This window comes from Rhincodon typus, chromosome 10 (genome assembly GCF_021869965.1).
Source record: "Rhincodon typus isolate 14 chromosome 10, sRhiTyp1.1, whole genome shotgun sequence".
Taxonomy (NCBI): Eukaryota; Metazoa; Chordata; class Chondrichthyes; order Orectolobiformes; family Rhincodontidae; genus Rhincodon; species Rhincodon typus.
In genome coordinates, this window is record NC_063341.1 from 37,670,969 (window position 1) to 37,688,457 (window position 17,489).

At 38.6% G+C, this 17,489-nt stretch overlaps 1 protein-coding gene across 2 annotated transcripts in view; it reads left to right on the plus strand.

The window, feature by feature from the left end:
• fggy (FGGY carbohydrate kinase domain containing) overlaps window positions 1–17,489 on the plus strand; it is a 310,186-nt gene that overhangs the window by 177,855 nt on the left and 114,842 nt on the right. For both annotated transcript variants that reach the window (XM_048601899.1, XM_048601900.1), the window contains one exon: window positions 15,401–15,504. In XM_048601899.1, the coding sequence (XP_048457856.1) occupies window positions 15,401–15,504 (104 nt within the window). The remainder of the gene's footprint in view (window positions 1–15,400; window positions 15,505–17,489) is intronic.

Here is a 17,489-nt window from a genome sequence, read left to right on the forward strand (position 1 = left end):
AAAGAAAATTACAGCACAGGAACAGGCCCTTCAGCCCTCCAAGCCTGCGCCGATCCAGATCCTCTATCTAAACCTGTCGCCTATTTTCCAAGGATCTGTATCCCTCTGCTCCCTGCCCATTCATGTATCTGGCTAGATACATCTTAAATGATGCTATCGTGCCCACCTCTACCACCTCTGCTGGCAACGTGTTCCAGGCACCCACCACCCTCTGCGTAAAGAACTTTCCACGCATATCTCCCTTAAACTTTTCCCCTCTCACCTTGAAATCATGACCCCTAGTAATTGAGTCCCGCACTCTGGGGAAAAGCTTCTTGCTATCCACCCTGTCTATACCTCTCATGATTTTGTAGACCTCAATCAGATCCCCCCTCAACCTCCATCTTTCTAATGTAAATAATCCCAGTCTACTCAACCTCTCTTCATAGCTAGCGCCCTTCATACCAGGCAGCGTCCTGGTGAACCTCCTCTGCACCCTCTCCAAAGCATCCACATCCTTTTGGTAATGTGGTGACCAGAACTGTATGCAGTATTCCAAATGTGGTCGAACCAAAGTCTTATACAACTGTAACATGACCTGCCAACTCTTGTACTCAATACCCCGTGCGATGAATGAAAGCATGCCGTATGCCTTCTTGACCACTCTATCGACCTGCGTTGCTACCTTCAGGGTACAATGGACCTAAACACCCAGATCTCTCTGTGCATCAATTTTTCCCAGGGCTTTTCCATTTACCGTATAGTTGGCTCTTGAATTGGACCTTCCAAAATGCATCACCTCGCATTTGCCTGGATTGAACTCCATCTGCCATTTCTCTGCCCAACTCTCCAATCTATCTATATTCTGCTGCATTCTCTGACAGTCCCCTTCACTATCTGCTACTCCACCAATCTTAGTGTCATCTGCAAAACAGCAAAGCTTTTGTTTTAAACAAGATCAAAGGTTAGTTTTACACAACAATTGCTGAAGTTATAAAAGCATTAAATGTGTTATAATTGACAAAGTACAGGTACAAAAATAAAAGTAGATAGCGATAAAAGATGCATTATGAAGATAACAATAAGATAAGTATGTAATCATTGCAGTTCTGCTGGTTGCTTGAAGATTCAATGTAAAGGGTTTGAAAACTGAAGTCAGAATTTAGCAGTTGTGATGGTTTATGCAGTTGAGTAGTTGAGGTTTCTCACATAAGTGGTCAGAGCAGCACACGTTCTGGGAAGGAATGAAGACTCGCGTAATTTTGTTTTAATGACATTTCAGGTAGCCACTTCGGGCCCTTATGTACAGCAGTCCTTAACTGGTTTGTCTTTTTTCCCCTTTTCTGTGTTGAGAACCCTCTCTGATGTTCTCTTCAAGTTCTTTCTGTTTTCTTTAAAATGGTGTTATGCAGATCAAAAGTTAAGATGTATGCTATGCTAACATTAATGAATCATGCTTATATATCAGGTATTTGGTGAGTTAGAGAGAGAAAAAAACTATTCACACCCCAGGGAAACCATTGTCAGTGAGTTTCAGTTCGCCCTTATAAAAAGGCTCATTTCAATTCAAAGGATTTTCACATGACTAGGTATGTCTGTCTGAAATCCACTTGGAGCCTTCTAGGAACTTAACAATATTCAGTTGTAAAAGTTCAGTTGATTTCTGGCATGTATTTCTCATGTCTGCTCTGTCCTTTTAAAGAGAGATTAGCTTTTTGCAGAATCTATAACACCATAGCAATCCTGTTTATAACAATAGAGAAAATACATTTAAAAAATTAAGATTTTTATGTCAAATGAAGTGATAAATTGTTCACTAGTCCAATGACTGGCAGCTTGAAGATCAGATAATAATTATGGACATGTAATTAATATGTGAGTAATATGTGGTTCATATATCTCACAAGTGCTTTCTGTCGGTGAAAGGAATTGTTTTAATTCTCTGAATTCCCTTATTCCTGCTATGTGGTTTTAAAAACAAAAACATCTTAGTCATAACAGTACGTTACCTCCTTCCTGTTGTTGATAATTTAAATCAGTAAATAATGCTTAAGCCTCAAACAATAGCCAGAAGGCTCTGTGGTATAGCAAAAATATCAACAGAAAGTATGCAATAGAGTAACAAAACAGGACATTATGGTTACAAAACAGTCTTTAAATTACAATATTCTTAGAAACCTTTGAGTGTTGCTTTAAAGCTCAATACAGATGAATTAGAGTGTTTGTAATCCAGTATTTGCTCCTATTTGTTTCACTCTCTGCTATATCACTTAAAATTATTAAATGTTAAAAATGATGTGATGAAGTGTTATCTGAAACAATGCCTATCTATTGCATTGGGATTATATTTCTCTTTCTGTTCTCAAAACCTATTATCAAGGTTACTGGCTCTGGTTGGTTTCAGTCCCAGAGTGATTCATCCTGAGACAAATGACTCACGGAGCACAGCATGTTTGAGGGACTCTCCGTCTGTCTGTGAGCTACTGAGGAACAGAGCTCCCTTTCCCATGTGCATGTCTTAGACAGGATGCAGAAGTACAAAATACTACCATAGATATCTGTTTGCAGGGACTGGTAGTACCAACAGGGATGGCAAAGAATAGAACATCCTATCAGGGGACTTTCTCTGAAAAAGACACCAGCTTAATTTACATGCACCATGTTTTAAATGATGACCACCATTTTATTCTCCACGCCATAAGATGCATAGTTTTTTTAAAATTGATATTACTGTTTTATAGTGTATCAAGTTCACACTAAGGCAAAAAATAATTACCAAATGGAAGAATTAATGATAGCTTATGACGTAATAGGAATGGACCACATTTCATATTCTTTAAAATTCTTCTCCTTACTTTTGATATACCATTTGATGTGCTTAACCAAAGCCTCTGCTGTGACCACTGTTGAATCGAGGGTGTAAAAGTTATATGGGGAAGGAACTCATATAGTTGCCTGTGATTCTGAAACCTGGAATTTTTATATACCATTGTAGGGCATCAGTTAGGTGGTGCAAAAGTGACTTTCTCTGATGGTGAGGAGGAATGTTTCTGAGGTAGAGTGGTCTGGCTTATCTGAACCTGTATGCTGTTACTTTATAATGTAACATATTGGATCATTACCAAGTGCTCACTTCATACTGCCTTCCGTGGAGATTTTCCTTTACTTAATGCTGAGAAATATTTATGAAGCCAATTAAAATTTAGTATGTATGCATATCACATACTATTAGCTTTCTAAGCTGCTTGGCTGTGCAGCCACTAAGAAGTTCTTTACACACCAATCAGCATGCTGACTTCTTTTCCAGTAATGTCTTCTGGTTTCATTCGTTGCTGCTACCCGCGGAATTTGGAGGCACAGCAGAAAAAATAATTAGAGGGAACGTTGTACACTGTTGATTGTAACAATAATAACCACTAACTGTAAAATAACTTCCCCCGTTTGTTAATTGAAAAGTAGAAATATTATACTGATTGTTCATTGTGTTTACTTGGTGATTAACAAAGGTACCCAGATCAGGAAAGTTATGGACCAAAAATTTAATGAAAATTAATCTTAAAAGAAGTGCTAAGGGAGACAGTTTATGATTTGACTTTAATTTTCCAAAACTGCCATTAGAGTGGAAGATGGTGAAAGTTATTCATTTTTTGAAAAGGGAGTGAAACAGAAACTATTGACCAGTTAACTTGACTTCTATCACAGAGACATGGAGTCATAAATTGTGGGAACAGACCCTTCGGCCCAACTTATCCGTGCTATAGGAAAATGTTGGAAGCTGTTATGAAATAATTCATAGTAGGACACTTAAATATGTTCAAGTCAATTGGGCAAAGTCAACTTGGTTGTGAAAATAAAATCATGTTTAACTAATTTATTTGAGTTGTTTGAGAAAGTAACATTCACTGTGGATAAGGGATAACCAATGAATGTACTGTACCCAGATTTCCAGACAATATTTGTTACATCAAGAGCATTTGTGGAAAATAAAAGCTCATGGTGTAGATGAAAGCATTTTGGCATGGCTGGATGATTGACTGGTTAACAGAAAGCAGAGAGTTGACATGAATAGCCATTTTTCTGGTTGGCAAGATATAACAAGTGATGTGCCACTGGGATTGGTGCTGGAATTTAAGTTGCTTACAGCACATTGATTGTTTGAAGGGATGAAAGTTATTGTGGCTAAATGTGCTGATGGCACAAAGGTAACTTCTGAAGAGGACATAAGGAGACTACAACATGACAAAGATTGATTAAGTGAGTGTGCAAATGAAGTATAATGTGGGAATTGAAATTGTCTATTTTAGCAGGAAGAATAGAAAGGAAGCATATTATTAAAATGGTGAGAGATGGCAGAGCAGATGCAAAGTTATCTAGAAGGCCAAATGCTGGCATATGGGACTAGACTAATTTCGAATATCTGGTTGGCATGGATGAGTTGGACCAAAGGATCTATTACCACGTTGTGCATCTCAATGACTCTATGTACTAGTCCATGAATCACAAAAGACCAGTATGCAACTACAGCTAGAAATTAGAAAAGCTAATAGAGAGTTATCATTTTTTGCAAAGTGAATTAAATACAAAGGTAGGGAGTTTATGCTTCAGGTTTACAGGGAACTGGTGAAACCAAATCTGGAATACTATTTACAGAATTGGTCACTTTATTTAAGGAAGAATGTAAATGCATAACAAGCAGTTCAGAGAAGATTTACCAGACTGATACCTGGAAAAGTTGTAGAGATTACACAGTGTGGAGCTGGAGGAACACAGCATGCCAGGCAGCATCAGAGGAGCAGGAAAGTTTCCTACTCCTCTGATGCTGCCTGGCCTGCTGTGTTCCTCCAGCTCCACACTGTGTTATCTCTGACTCCAGCATCGGCAGTTCTTACTATCCCTGGAAAAGGTGGTTGTCTTATGAGGAAAGGTAGGACAGGCTAGGCTTGTATCCTTTGGATTTTAGAAGAGTAAGAAGTGACTTGCTTGAAATATATACGATCTTGAGGGATCTTCAAAGAATGGATGTAAAGAGGATGTTTATTGGAAGAATCTAGAGCTGATTGATTGATAGATTGATTGTCATGTGTACTGAAATATAGTGAAAAGCTATGTTTATGAGTGGTAGAGGCGGATCACAGCCAGCAAAGGATGTATACATCAAAAAGACTTAGAGGCATTTAGGTTACATTGCAGACTACATTATTTGAGGCTAGAGTCAATTCAACAGTCTAATAACGGCCAGAAAGAAGCTGTTCCTGAACCTGCTCATGCGTGTGTTCAGGCTTCTGTAGATGATGTTACTGTTTAAAAATAAAGAGTTGTCCACTTAAAACCGAGATGAAGTGCAACTTTTTTTCTCACAGTGGATCATGAGTTTGTGGAACCCTCTTCCTGAAAAGGCAATAGAAGCAGAGCCTTTCAATACTTTTAAGGCAGAGCTGGACAGGTTCTTGGTAACTGGGGGGGTGAAAGGTTATCAGAGATAGGTGAGAATGTGGACTTGTGGTTAGAATCATGACATTATCTTATTAAGTGGCAGCACAGGCATAAGATGCCGAATGACTGAACAGCCCTTGTTTATGTATTTGTATGATGTAACAGATCATGCAATCATGACGCACAGGTAACACTCGGAGAGGAAGTCTGAGATGGATGTTATTAGAGAAGCAGTATTCTTCATGAGATGTTAAGAATGTATTTGCACAAAATAAATGTAAATAAAGAATTGGAATTACTTTACCTTGACCACATCCAGATTACTGGTAGAGTACAGCAGCTAAGGATAACCAACCACTTCTATACTATCGGCGAAAGGGATAAACTGAGTGTTATGGACTCGACCAAACCTCCTCAAAATGTATGCAGATAATCGAGACCCTAACTTTTTCTTATTTTATAGCTAAGTGTAAGGCATTGCATTCCAGTTGCAATACGATTGGTCAAACTACTCGACTTTAAGCAAAACACACTTTATTTTTGCACTACTGTTAAAATACAGACAAAATAAAAATAAAAGAGAAGAATTGGATTAACTGCAACTGTATCGAAATGCTTAGCAAAATTATATATATATATATATATATAAACTCCTACTAACTAATGGTTCCACTATAGTAATATCCCATACCTTTGGCAAAGGCGAATTTGGTAAACTATATTGTCTCACATGCAATTCTAGCAGCAGAAAGAGAACCTCAGCATTTAGCTGTAACAGAGAGAGGAATAAGAGCCTCCACATCAAGCTTCAAGACTCCAGCAACTTCAGAAAGCTAAAACTAAAAATCATGGTTCTGTGGGTGCTTGACCCCACCCATTCAGGCTGTTTCTGTTGTTCCAACTTCAAAAAAACCCAAGGTCTCAGAAGCAGTTTACTCTATTTACTTTCAACAGATTGTTCATCATGTCAATCTCAACTTCATAAAAAAAGGACAAAATACGCCTCTTAAAGCCATAGTATCATCGAACTGAGCCTTAGAATAAGGACAGACTGACCATGGTGCACACCTCCACACCCTGGTTAACCCCATCTCAATCAAAGGTCACAGGTGCTAACTGGTATAAATTGAACAGTATTAAGTTGGCAGGCAGGAGGGAGTACAACAGTTAACACCAATGTAGTTAGATTGGGAAGGCAAAATTTTTCCAGGGTTCTTAATCTGGATAACTCCAGTAAATTCTCATAAAATGTAAGTATGTTGACATTGAATAATAGTTCTGTGCCCTGTGTTAAGGCTTACTCCTGAATAATACCATCTGGTCAAAGTACAGAGGGATAACTGTTTAGTAAATTAATCAACATCTAAACATAGGAAACAAATGATAAGAGGAGGTGTAAAGATCATGCAGTATGGTTGCATACAAGTAGGCATCTTGAAATACTTTTTGAATGACAAGAATACAGACACTGAGGGCAGAATTATCCCAATCCCTCTCTTCAGTGTCAGCAGTGATTAGTAAAGAGAGTGGAAATGTTGCTGCATGGCACTATGCTGTATCCATGTTATGCCTACAGCATGTGCCAGCAGCTTGCTTGGCAACCACCCTGTATGTGCTTCATCCAAATTACTACGTCTCAAAATCTGAGGGAAGCACTGTACAGTCAAGCCAAGGGGAACTGCCATCAATCAGGGGATCCTGCTAGAGTTAGTCAATCTCAGTGCAGTCAATTGGCCACTTGGGGTGATTAGGATCAAGGACTCTGGATCATTACAAATCAGGGAAGGGGCCACGGTCAGTGCTATAGGTCTAGTGCAATCACTCTGAAGATTAGTCGCAAGTCATTCTGCACAAAATTCAATCAGAGTCACTCATCAGTCAGAGTTATTCTTACATGTCAGTCAGGGGTGTCAGCCACAGTCAGTCCTGCATGTCTGTTCACTCAAATTCAAGGCGTGTTATAAGGGACCACATCTGTGATAAAGACGGGAAGGTAAATTATGGGGAATGGAGACAGCGTGCTGGGATGAAGAGAGGTCAATATTTGTGAATGGGAGCAACTCAACCTTAATATGGGAGACAGCAGTACATTGGAAGATATGAGTTACTGTTGGATGGGTTTGTTATTAACAGTCACCACCATCCTGGCTTTGAAGAGAAGACAGTACACCATGATCGTCAGCAAGGCTAAGCTGTGCCCAGGGCTCAGAGGATGAAGACTTAAATGAAAGAATTAGGTGGGAATGTGAGGAAACTCAGAACTATTGGGATCAACAAGGAGTACATGGAAAAAAGGAAAATGTAGGATTGAGAGGCCACCTAGATAAAAAAGATTGAACCTGTGACTCACTCTGTGAAGCACAGCCCACATTGCCATCTTAATCACAAATGTGCAATGGAAGTGAAAAATAGCTGCCACCACCATGAGTAGAGTAAGTACTTTTCTACCTGATAATATAAGCTCTTCTTGAGAGTGACGTGAAGGGGAAATTGTATTAATTAGGCACCTACACAGTACAGTTAAAGACATCTGTAATCACAGAATGCCGTATGTGAAATTCATGCTGTCTCCACTATGTTGGGTGCAAATTCTAGGCACAAGCAATCTTGGCAATATCATTGAGTATTACAAATTGATCATTGTCATCTCAGTGAAGCAGAACTATTCACAGGCATCTTTTAAAGTGTCACCAGTGGGCCACAATTCACAAAGACAATCTAAGGTCTGATAGGCTGTGTAAAGAGAATCTCTTGCTGTGTTTGTGCAACATGGTTGTGCTGCATATGTCTGAATGATATATCTTATTCAGTCCTAATGAAAAGTGTAATCCCGAAATGTCGACTTTCATGCTCCTCTAATGCTGCTTGACATGCTTTGTTCCTCTAGCTCCACCCTGTATTGAAGTATATTGCCACCGTAGATGAGGATGTCTTGGGTAATGTTCCCTCCAAGCTGCGCAACCACATTGCTACTCCAAAGATCCATGCATAATGATTGGAGTGCTGACCCATTGACTTCTGCTTTGGGAAACTGATGCTGCATATGGACCACAGAAGTCTGCACACTGAGAAAAGATATTAGAGGGAGCAGTGGTCCTTGGACAACTTAACACACTGTGTTGCTATTTTTCATTTCCATTAACACACTGTGTTGTATGATAGATTGAGACTTGTGAACTGAAGGAGTGTGTGACAGTCCTATCATGATGGCCACCAAGGTGACTGCTGCGCTTCATTTCTATGCAACAGGCTGTTTCTAAGGATCCAGTGGGGGCTTGTATGGCATCTCTGAATCCTTCACACAAAAATGCATGAAGGCTGTTTCTGGATGCAATTTGTGAGAGATTATACTGCTTCATCTTGTTTCCTCATGACTAGGTTAGTTCTACAGCCCAGGCAGGAGGTTTTGCCAACATAGCTGGCTTCCTCCAGGTGTAGAGCATTATAGAGGGTGCACATGTTCCATTGAGTGCACTACATCATACATGGCTGATCTCCCCAACAGAAAAGAGTTCCATTCCATCAATGTACAATCTGTGATCATCAGCACCACATTTCAGTGGTCTGTGCCAGGTACCCTGGAAATGGTAATGATACCTGTATCCTTAAGGTTGCTTAGAATCCTGCTTCACTTCAAGAGTCAAATGCCTTACAAGGATCGTTGATCGTAGGCAAGGGCTTCCCTCTGCAACAATGGCTATGGCTGCCATTTTACAACCCCTTGTCTGAGTGAGCATAGATACAATTCAACCCATTCTTCAGCTATTGTTGAGCAGATGTTAGACCACCTAATAATGAGGGTTCGCTGTTTGAAACAGTATTCAGTGCCTTGCAATACTCTCTAGGCAGAATATACCACATAATCCTTGCATGCTGTGCTCTGCATATAGGTGAGTTGATGGAAGCTGACAAGCTGGGAGAGCAGCAGCAGTCTTCTGAGGAGGAAGATGAAGATATTGAGCTGGAGGAACATCACCTTCAGCATGATAAAGCGGTGCAGCATTGAGCACAACAAACTGGACAGAACTTAATTGTCACTCACTTCCAATAAATCTGAATTGGAGGAAATGATCATCCATTGACTGTAAATTTGTTGCTGTTCAAAAGGCAAACAGCCGCTGTTCATTTTCAGAAGCGAATACAGTTTTTTTTTAGGTTTTGTTTTTCTTCGCTTTTTCTGTTGCTCAGTATAACATTATCAACTGGTTAAAGGCTTTCCAACCTGTGATTCTCCCTCAATGAACACTGACAAAATGTTATGCTATTAGAAGAAGACAGGGTTCTAATATGGACTGATTCTCTGGATATGAATTGTTTGATTCTTGTAGCTACAGTTGCAATGACAGTTGATTATGTAAAGTATCAATACGTTCATGAATGTAAGCTTTTCTTTCAATGAAATGTCATCCTTGCCGCATATATGGCCTCATAAACTTTTTTTTTTAAATTTCACTCCCCCTGTGTGTACTATGAAAGGCTACTTTTGGCTGGCAGCAATTGATTTGCTACACAGCTGGGCTTTAAGTAGCAGTAGAAATTCTAAAGGTCCTGCAGTAAGAAGTACTTCTGCTGCTGAGCGTTTGGAGGCATGCGCACCATAGAGGCATAGTGTGTAGATATGGAGGTGAGCAGCAGAGAATTAAGAGAAATAACTCACTTGAGCTCAGAGAGAAATCCTCCATGAAATCCCAAAAATTGACACTTAATTGATTTTTTGGCAAAGTCTTCGCACTTAGATTCCCTTTAAAAAATAAAATTATATATAAGATAAAGTATTTTCTAAAGTAAAAAAGAAACTTGACCCAGCGCACCACAGCAGTCCTTAGATGCTAGTTTCTGCATCCCTTAGAGCCATCCTTCCATTCAAGGCCAGAAACATTAAGTAATTGACTTTCTATGCAAAAGATTGGAGTCAGAGCACAATGTTATGGCTAGTACAATTTCTGCCACACTGCAAATTCACTAGCAGAACAGGCAAGTGAAAAGTCTGGACTGTAATGCTTTTGTTCATTTCAAAGCTAGCATTTATTTGTGTTGAGTTGCTATTTCAGTGAAGTTCTGCATGTAAGTGGATGAACCTGCTGGTTGTAGGGTTGTTGATTTAGTTGGCTGTCAGTAGATCAGCTTGGGAAAGTCCTTGTGTGTCATGTATGTACTTTTGCCATTTATCATAAAGACAGATAATCCTCCCACAACATCGGTCATGTGTGAAGTTGCACTGCCAGTAATGATTTGTACCCAATGACGCTGCCTGCCCACAAGTAGGTTCTTACTTGGAATAACTGGTAACCATATGACTACTTTTTATTTTGCATTTTGGTAATTTTGCAAAATTACAAATAAACAGAATACCCCGAAACATTTCATTAATATTAACATCACTTGTATAATGAGAGGATGAAACATTGATAGACTGTTTGATAGTAGTAGGCATGTTTCTACAACAAGTGAATTCATAACCTGAGGCCTTTAATCTTCAGAGAGATGCATTGTGTAGTTGATATGTAACACTTAACAATTTTTAATGGAAACACAAGCCAGAATTTTCCGATTCTAACTATGTATCATTAAACATAGACCAGGTGGCTTATAACAAAAAAAGAGCCACAAGTAAGTAACCATGCTGAGTGTAATGTTTGATGCGTTTTACTGGAGGTTTCATTTAAATATTAACTTGTTACTACACACTTTTGTTACTATGTGGCACTATCTATTTTCTGGTCTTCATCAGAAATAAATCAGAATTAAAGAATACCCTTTTGAAAATCAACATTTAGGCTTACTGGGCATTGGTTAATATTTAGGTGGCTATGAATATATATACAGCTAAATGTGTTTTATCAACTTTTTTCCATCATTTTATTTTGATAGTTTTCCCTTGCTGTTTAGAATCTCAGGAGCATTTGTGCCAATTATGTATTTTTTAAAAAATTCTGTCCAACTGACTTTATGAGATCAATGGATTTTCCTTTAGGAATTACCCTTAGTGAGATTTTTGGAAAAAGGTGATGCCTATGGAGAGATGCCTGGCAGGTCATGCTGTACAAGAGATATGCTGTGACAATTTGCCTGAGAAGAACATTCCACACTTCGACAGATGACAAACTCCTCTTCTCATATCTTGGTGTGCTTAAATGAGCTTGAAGCCTTGTAAAACAAATAGAAATTGGTTCAAAAGAAATGGAAAATCAAAAATAAAAAAGCACCAAACAGAACAGAGCAAGGAAAAAAATTATTAAATAAATTAAGGTAATAAATAAGATGCAGACATGATCAATACAGTTTTAATTAAGAGTATTTCAAACGCAAAGATTTCCAATGATTCTTCTTTAGGTGAGGGTGGGGTTCAGGGAAAATAGTTGTTGACAGCACTATTTACCAGGTACGTTATGAGAAATTGCAAACATGTGCAATTCACACCATTTTTTTAAAAACTTACAAAGATTCTCATTCAGCAGGAAGAGAACAACCAAACATGATTCAGTTCAAACAAAAAGGGCAGTAATAAGCGCCAGACGCATCTCCACAGTTTTCAGATTCTTAGAAGTTCATCATGCACCTTCAGACTGATTAGAGAGTAAAAAGGGGATTATGCATGGAGGGAGTGGGCATTGCTAAACTACTAAATTAATACCTTGCATCTGTCTTTGCCAAGAAAGAAATGTTGTCCAGATAGTAGCAAAAGAACAGGTAGGCCAGACTCTTGAAGGGTTTAAAAATTGATTGAGTGGAGTTCTTGGATAAGCTGTTTATAGTTCAAGTTGATTAGACCAAAGGTCTGAATGTGATGCATCTAAGGATACTGAAGGAAGTGAGATTGGAAACTGCAGAGACACTGGCCATATTTTTGCAATCTTACTTAAGTCAGAATTGGTGCCAAAGGAATGAAGAATTGCAAATGTCCAAAGCTTGTTCAAAAAAGAGTGTAAATATAAGAACAGCAACTACAAGCCAGTCAGTGTAACCTCAGTGTTTGCAAAACTTTAAGAAATGATTCCATGGGACAAAATTAGTAGTTGGACAAATACAAGTTAATTTCAGAAAACCGGCAGTAATTTCTTGACTGCAAGTCATGTTTAATCAACCAGCATGAGTTTTTTTGTTGATAAGGCAATGGAGAGTCTTTATGAGGGCAATGCCATTTATTTGGTTTACATGGATTTCCAAAAGCCATTTGATAAATATTGCAGAGACTTGTGAATAAAGTTAGAAATTAGGGAATAAAAGAAATTGTAGCAATTAGGATACAAAATTAACTGAGTGACAGGAAACAAAGAGTTGTGGTGAATGGTTGTTTCTCAGTTCAGAGAAAGACTTAGAATACAGTTCCTTAATGATAGATCTTAGGACCCTTGTTGTGAGAAATATTATTGACATGGACCTTGGTGTACACAACAGAATTTGAAAATTTGCGGATGATACAAAACTTGGGAAGTATTGAGAACCTTAAGGAAAATAGTGTAGAATTTCTAAAAGGCATAGACAGGTTGGTCAAAGGGTACAAGTGGGAAATGAAATTTAATGCAGAGAAGTGTGAAGTTATTCATTCTGGTAGAAAAATTGCAGAGAGAATGTAAAAAATAAATGATACATTGCTTCACGGGGTGTAAGAGTAAAAAGACCCAAAAAAATTGTACCGTACCCAAGTTTGGCTTTATTGAAGCTTTGTATCTAGTTCTGTGCATCACACTTTAGGAAGAATGTAAAAGGACTGGAGAGGATGCAGAAAACCTTCACATGAATGATTGAAGCCATGAGGCACTTAAGTTATGGAGAAAGTTTGGAGATGTTGGGACTGCTCTCCTAAGAGAAGGTCGAGAGAAGATTTGGTAGATTATTCAAACATGATCGAGGACTAGAGGGTACAATGTATTGGTAATTATGAAAAGAAGCAATGGTGAGACAATAATACACTTTCTCAGGCAACAAATATTTTTGCACTACCAGGGAATTTGATGGAGGCAGGGTCAAATACGACTTATCTGAAAAATGAACAAGGCTATGGGGAAGAGGCAGAGGAGTAACACTAGTGAATTGGCCCTTTTAAAAGGCCAGCTGGTCATCTCCTGTACTGTAACCATTCTATGCTTAATTTTCCACTAACAGAATGCAAAACAAAATTTGGCTATTTCGACAGCCACCTAGGTTTGTGTACAAACAGAATGATCAACCAGTAAAGATATATTCTGCAGATTATCCTAACTAAATACATTTTGTTTTTCTCCCCCTCCAATTGAATTCGGGGTGGAGGTTTAAGCAGGTTAATTTCTATCCTAGTGAGGGAAGGTAACTATAATCCCATTCTCTCATTAGAGAGAGACAAGATGGTTTAACCTTTAGGTCAGTACACATCATGCAGAGGGTACAGTTGATAAGGCAGGACCTTCATGGTAATGATAAACTCAGCTGATGCAGGAATTGAACGCGCACTGTTAATGAAGTGGAATGACATGCATTGATTGCACATGAAACTTCTAATGGAGTTGCCTGGCACCCAATCTTGTGTGTGATGGTCCTGTGCAGAAGTAATATTACAATGCTAACTCACACTCATTAGGTGTATGAAACTTTGAGTAGATAGTGGTGCATAACTTGATGGTAATTTGTGCCTTTTAAGTACAGTGTCCAAATGTTGAAGCTTGGAAAATCCTGGCAGTAACAGAGCTTGCTGTCTGCCTGTCCATAAGATTTGGGTTTTCACCTGTGCATACAATCTAATTCACTGAGAAGAAAGTAATCACATGAGAAAACCCACCTTCGCCCAAATGGAACTTATCTCCCCTATTAAGCCCATCTCCACACAGTCTCAGAAAGCACTTTATTCATGTTTTCCATCCAGTACATGGTCTGGGCAGCCTAGAACCTTGTACTTTGTGAGTGGAATTTAATATTGTTGATATGAATTATGCCCACAGCTGGAAAACCAGCAAGAGTTTTGCATCATCTACTTTTGGAAAGATCTGCTAATATCAATGCCAATGAGGAATTTAACTACAGCAGTGGGCCTTCACCAGGATCAAGATTACCATCAACCTCTGAGTCAATATTAGTAGCAAGGGGGTGAGATCCTTAAGTATGCATTTATTCTACACTTAATACCGTTTTTAAGGGCCAATGGCAGTAAGCCAGTACATCCATCCACAGCTTTATTTCCCCAGACTTAAATTATAAACAGGGCAATATATTACAATATGTAGAGATCTCTGAAATCTTGAAAAATCCATCAAATGTTTAATTTTCTCATTGGTAGATGTTGATGATTCTTCCCTTGCTGTGAATAAAGAAAAATCATTCTCCTTTTCGAGAACCAGTCTGTGCTCAAAATTAACATCAAGATTTTTTGACATCCTTGCTGAGAATGCCATAAATTTGAAATCACTTATTCCATTTAGGTCTTAATTGTATGACAATACTTCAATTTGATGACTACTAAATTCTTTTACGCTTTTATTATATCACGTTTCACAGATTCAAAAGGTAAAAATGATGCCTGATGATTAATTATGTATGATTATGTTGGAGCTCCCATTATCCTCCAAGACAGGGTAACACCTTACTGTCTGGCCAATACAACAGCAAACAGTCAGCCCATGAAATACCAACCACGGTAATAATGATTAAGTGAAGATGCAGGAAAGTTACAAATGCTATAACATTGTAATTTGCCTGCTTTGATGATAGGAAACTAGGTTAGCAACCGAGGCATTACAGGCTTCAACTTAGAGTCAACTTTATTGTCAAATGTGATGATTCTCAGATTCTAGGATACTCAAATAAAACTTAGCTGCAATAATAGGAATCCAATCTACTGCTGTTATTGTGGACACAAATTATCTTGTACTGTGGCATGAATGTCTGCCTCCAATGTTTGTGGTAACATGCAACACCATGTAGTTCTTCATACAGTAATGCAAGTTTAGCAGAGTTTGGGGAATTAAATCCAATTACCAGGTATTTCTTTCTCAAGAAGTGTGTTTATTTTTCCCAGGTGTGATTGGGGCAGATGTAAAAGGTTCCAACTTGCCATGTGAAAACAAGCCAATTACATCAAGGCTAGCTATCATCTGTGGAACATCCACTTGCCACATGGGGGTAAGAATTTTCAACAATGTTTCAAACTGAAAGACAATAATTCTTCAATAGTTTAAATGAGTAGTGCAGTATATAAATTGTTATTGAAGCAGTAAAAGAGACAATGGCCTAAATATCCCATTTTAATTATTATCAAATTGCCCAATTCAAGTAAATTGAAATTATTTTATGGTTGGGATTAGAACCTGAGGTTTGGGAGTTGTGATTACAGGCATGTTACATGAGAAATGTTAATGATAGGTTTCTGTTCTGTTTCTTAGACTGGGATCCCAAAATTTTATTTAAAAAATTAAATGCAGTTAAACTCAATCCCCAAATGGATGCACATGTCTGTAATGGGGTCAGCCAGGTGGACCTCACAGAATATGAGTTCCCTGATTGGGGCTATTAATCTGATCTAATCAGGAGGCCATGGCTGACAGATATAAACAGGAGTGTCAGAGGTTTTTTTCACTCTGAGAGCTGGTTCTGAGGAAGCGGGATCAGTGTCAAGGACTCTCCATGTGTAACTAAAGGGTTACTAGGTAACAGGATACTGGCCTTTGTGAAGTTATTTCAGCATCTTCTGTGTAATGTAAAATATTTTATGTTGGGTTCTTCAATTCATAGTGTGCCCATGCTTGCAAGGTAGTTGTTTCCGTTGTACCAAGCACACAGGTGCTAGCTTCCTATTAGTGCCATAGCTGAAATTGGACAGAATTGGAAGTTAATTGAGCAGGATAATCAGGTCTCAATGAGGTTGGAAATAGAAGTAGATGGAGTCTTAAAATACAAGCACAGATCAGTTTGCTGCTTTCCTGACCCTATTCCCAGTATCACCCATTTTGTAAATAGGTAGGTTTGGGCCTAGTAATACCACCTTCTATCACAAGGGGAGCAGTCAGTTAGACATGTTAAGAGCCTTATTAAGAGTAGGTAATGGAGACCATCTGGGATTTTCCTTTGCAAATACCACTGACCAGGAACCCAATTGCAGGCCAGGGTACCAGCACTCTAGGAGGTGCGCAGTTCTCCTCAACCTGCTTAGAAAAGGTTACATCCAAAGACCACCTGTGGAAGGGCTGCCCCCCAAATTAATGGCCACTCTGCATATTCTGTTATTACCTTTTTGGAGAAGTGACTGAAATGGCACCTTCTTGATGTTGAAGAGCCCACCTTGTTATTTACCATTTATTGCAATAGTTACTCCTCTGAAGCTGGAAGGTCTCAGACTGGCTGCCCAGCTTTGAGTGGCTGTGAACCTGTCTCCATGCCAATCAACAGGATGCCCTGATCAAAGTACCAAAAAGTAACTGGTGGCCCCAGGGATGGTTAAAGAATGAGAAATGGTCCTGGTTTGTGTTTCGTGTCCAAAAAGTGAAAATTGAGCTGATGGTGCCACATTTCAGCATTGCAAAAAGAATTTTCATGGTATAATTGATTACCGTTTGAGCTGAAAATAATACCTCATTGCCTATTAAAATTTGTTGATCACAGTTCTACAGTATTTTGGCTTGGGTTTGCATTGGGAATAACCATGAATCTAATAACTTTCACTATTATTCTAGAGAAAAGTGGGGAGCAGCCTCCAGCATCTGCTCACGTATGTTTAAAAGTAGAAATGAGAGGCATCTGGTGCTGCACAGAATATGCATTAGAATTCTTTGCTGATGTATTGACAATGTATTGAAATGCTTATAGTGATGTGAACTTGGGGTACTTGTGCTCTAGTACAAAGTTGACTAAGTTTGTGAGTACCATGTAAATACAGAAACATCATGCTGAACAAAGCATTTCAATGGTGAGTTGTCCAGTGAAATGGCATTTTTGCAAAGCGTCATCACATCTTTGAAAGTCTTTGTATTATTTTGACAGTAGATTGTGGTTGGTAGTTTATTCTCATTTACTGCTGTCAACTGTCAAATTGAAAACATTCTTGATTGTGGGATAGACTTTAACTGAGACTTTTAATGTTACACATTCAGAATTCCAAAATGCAGCAATTC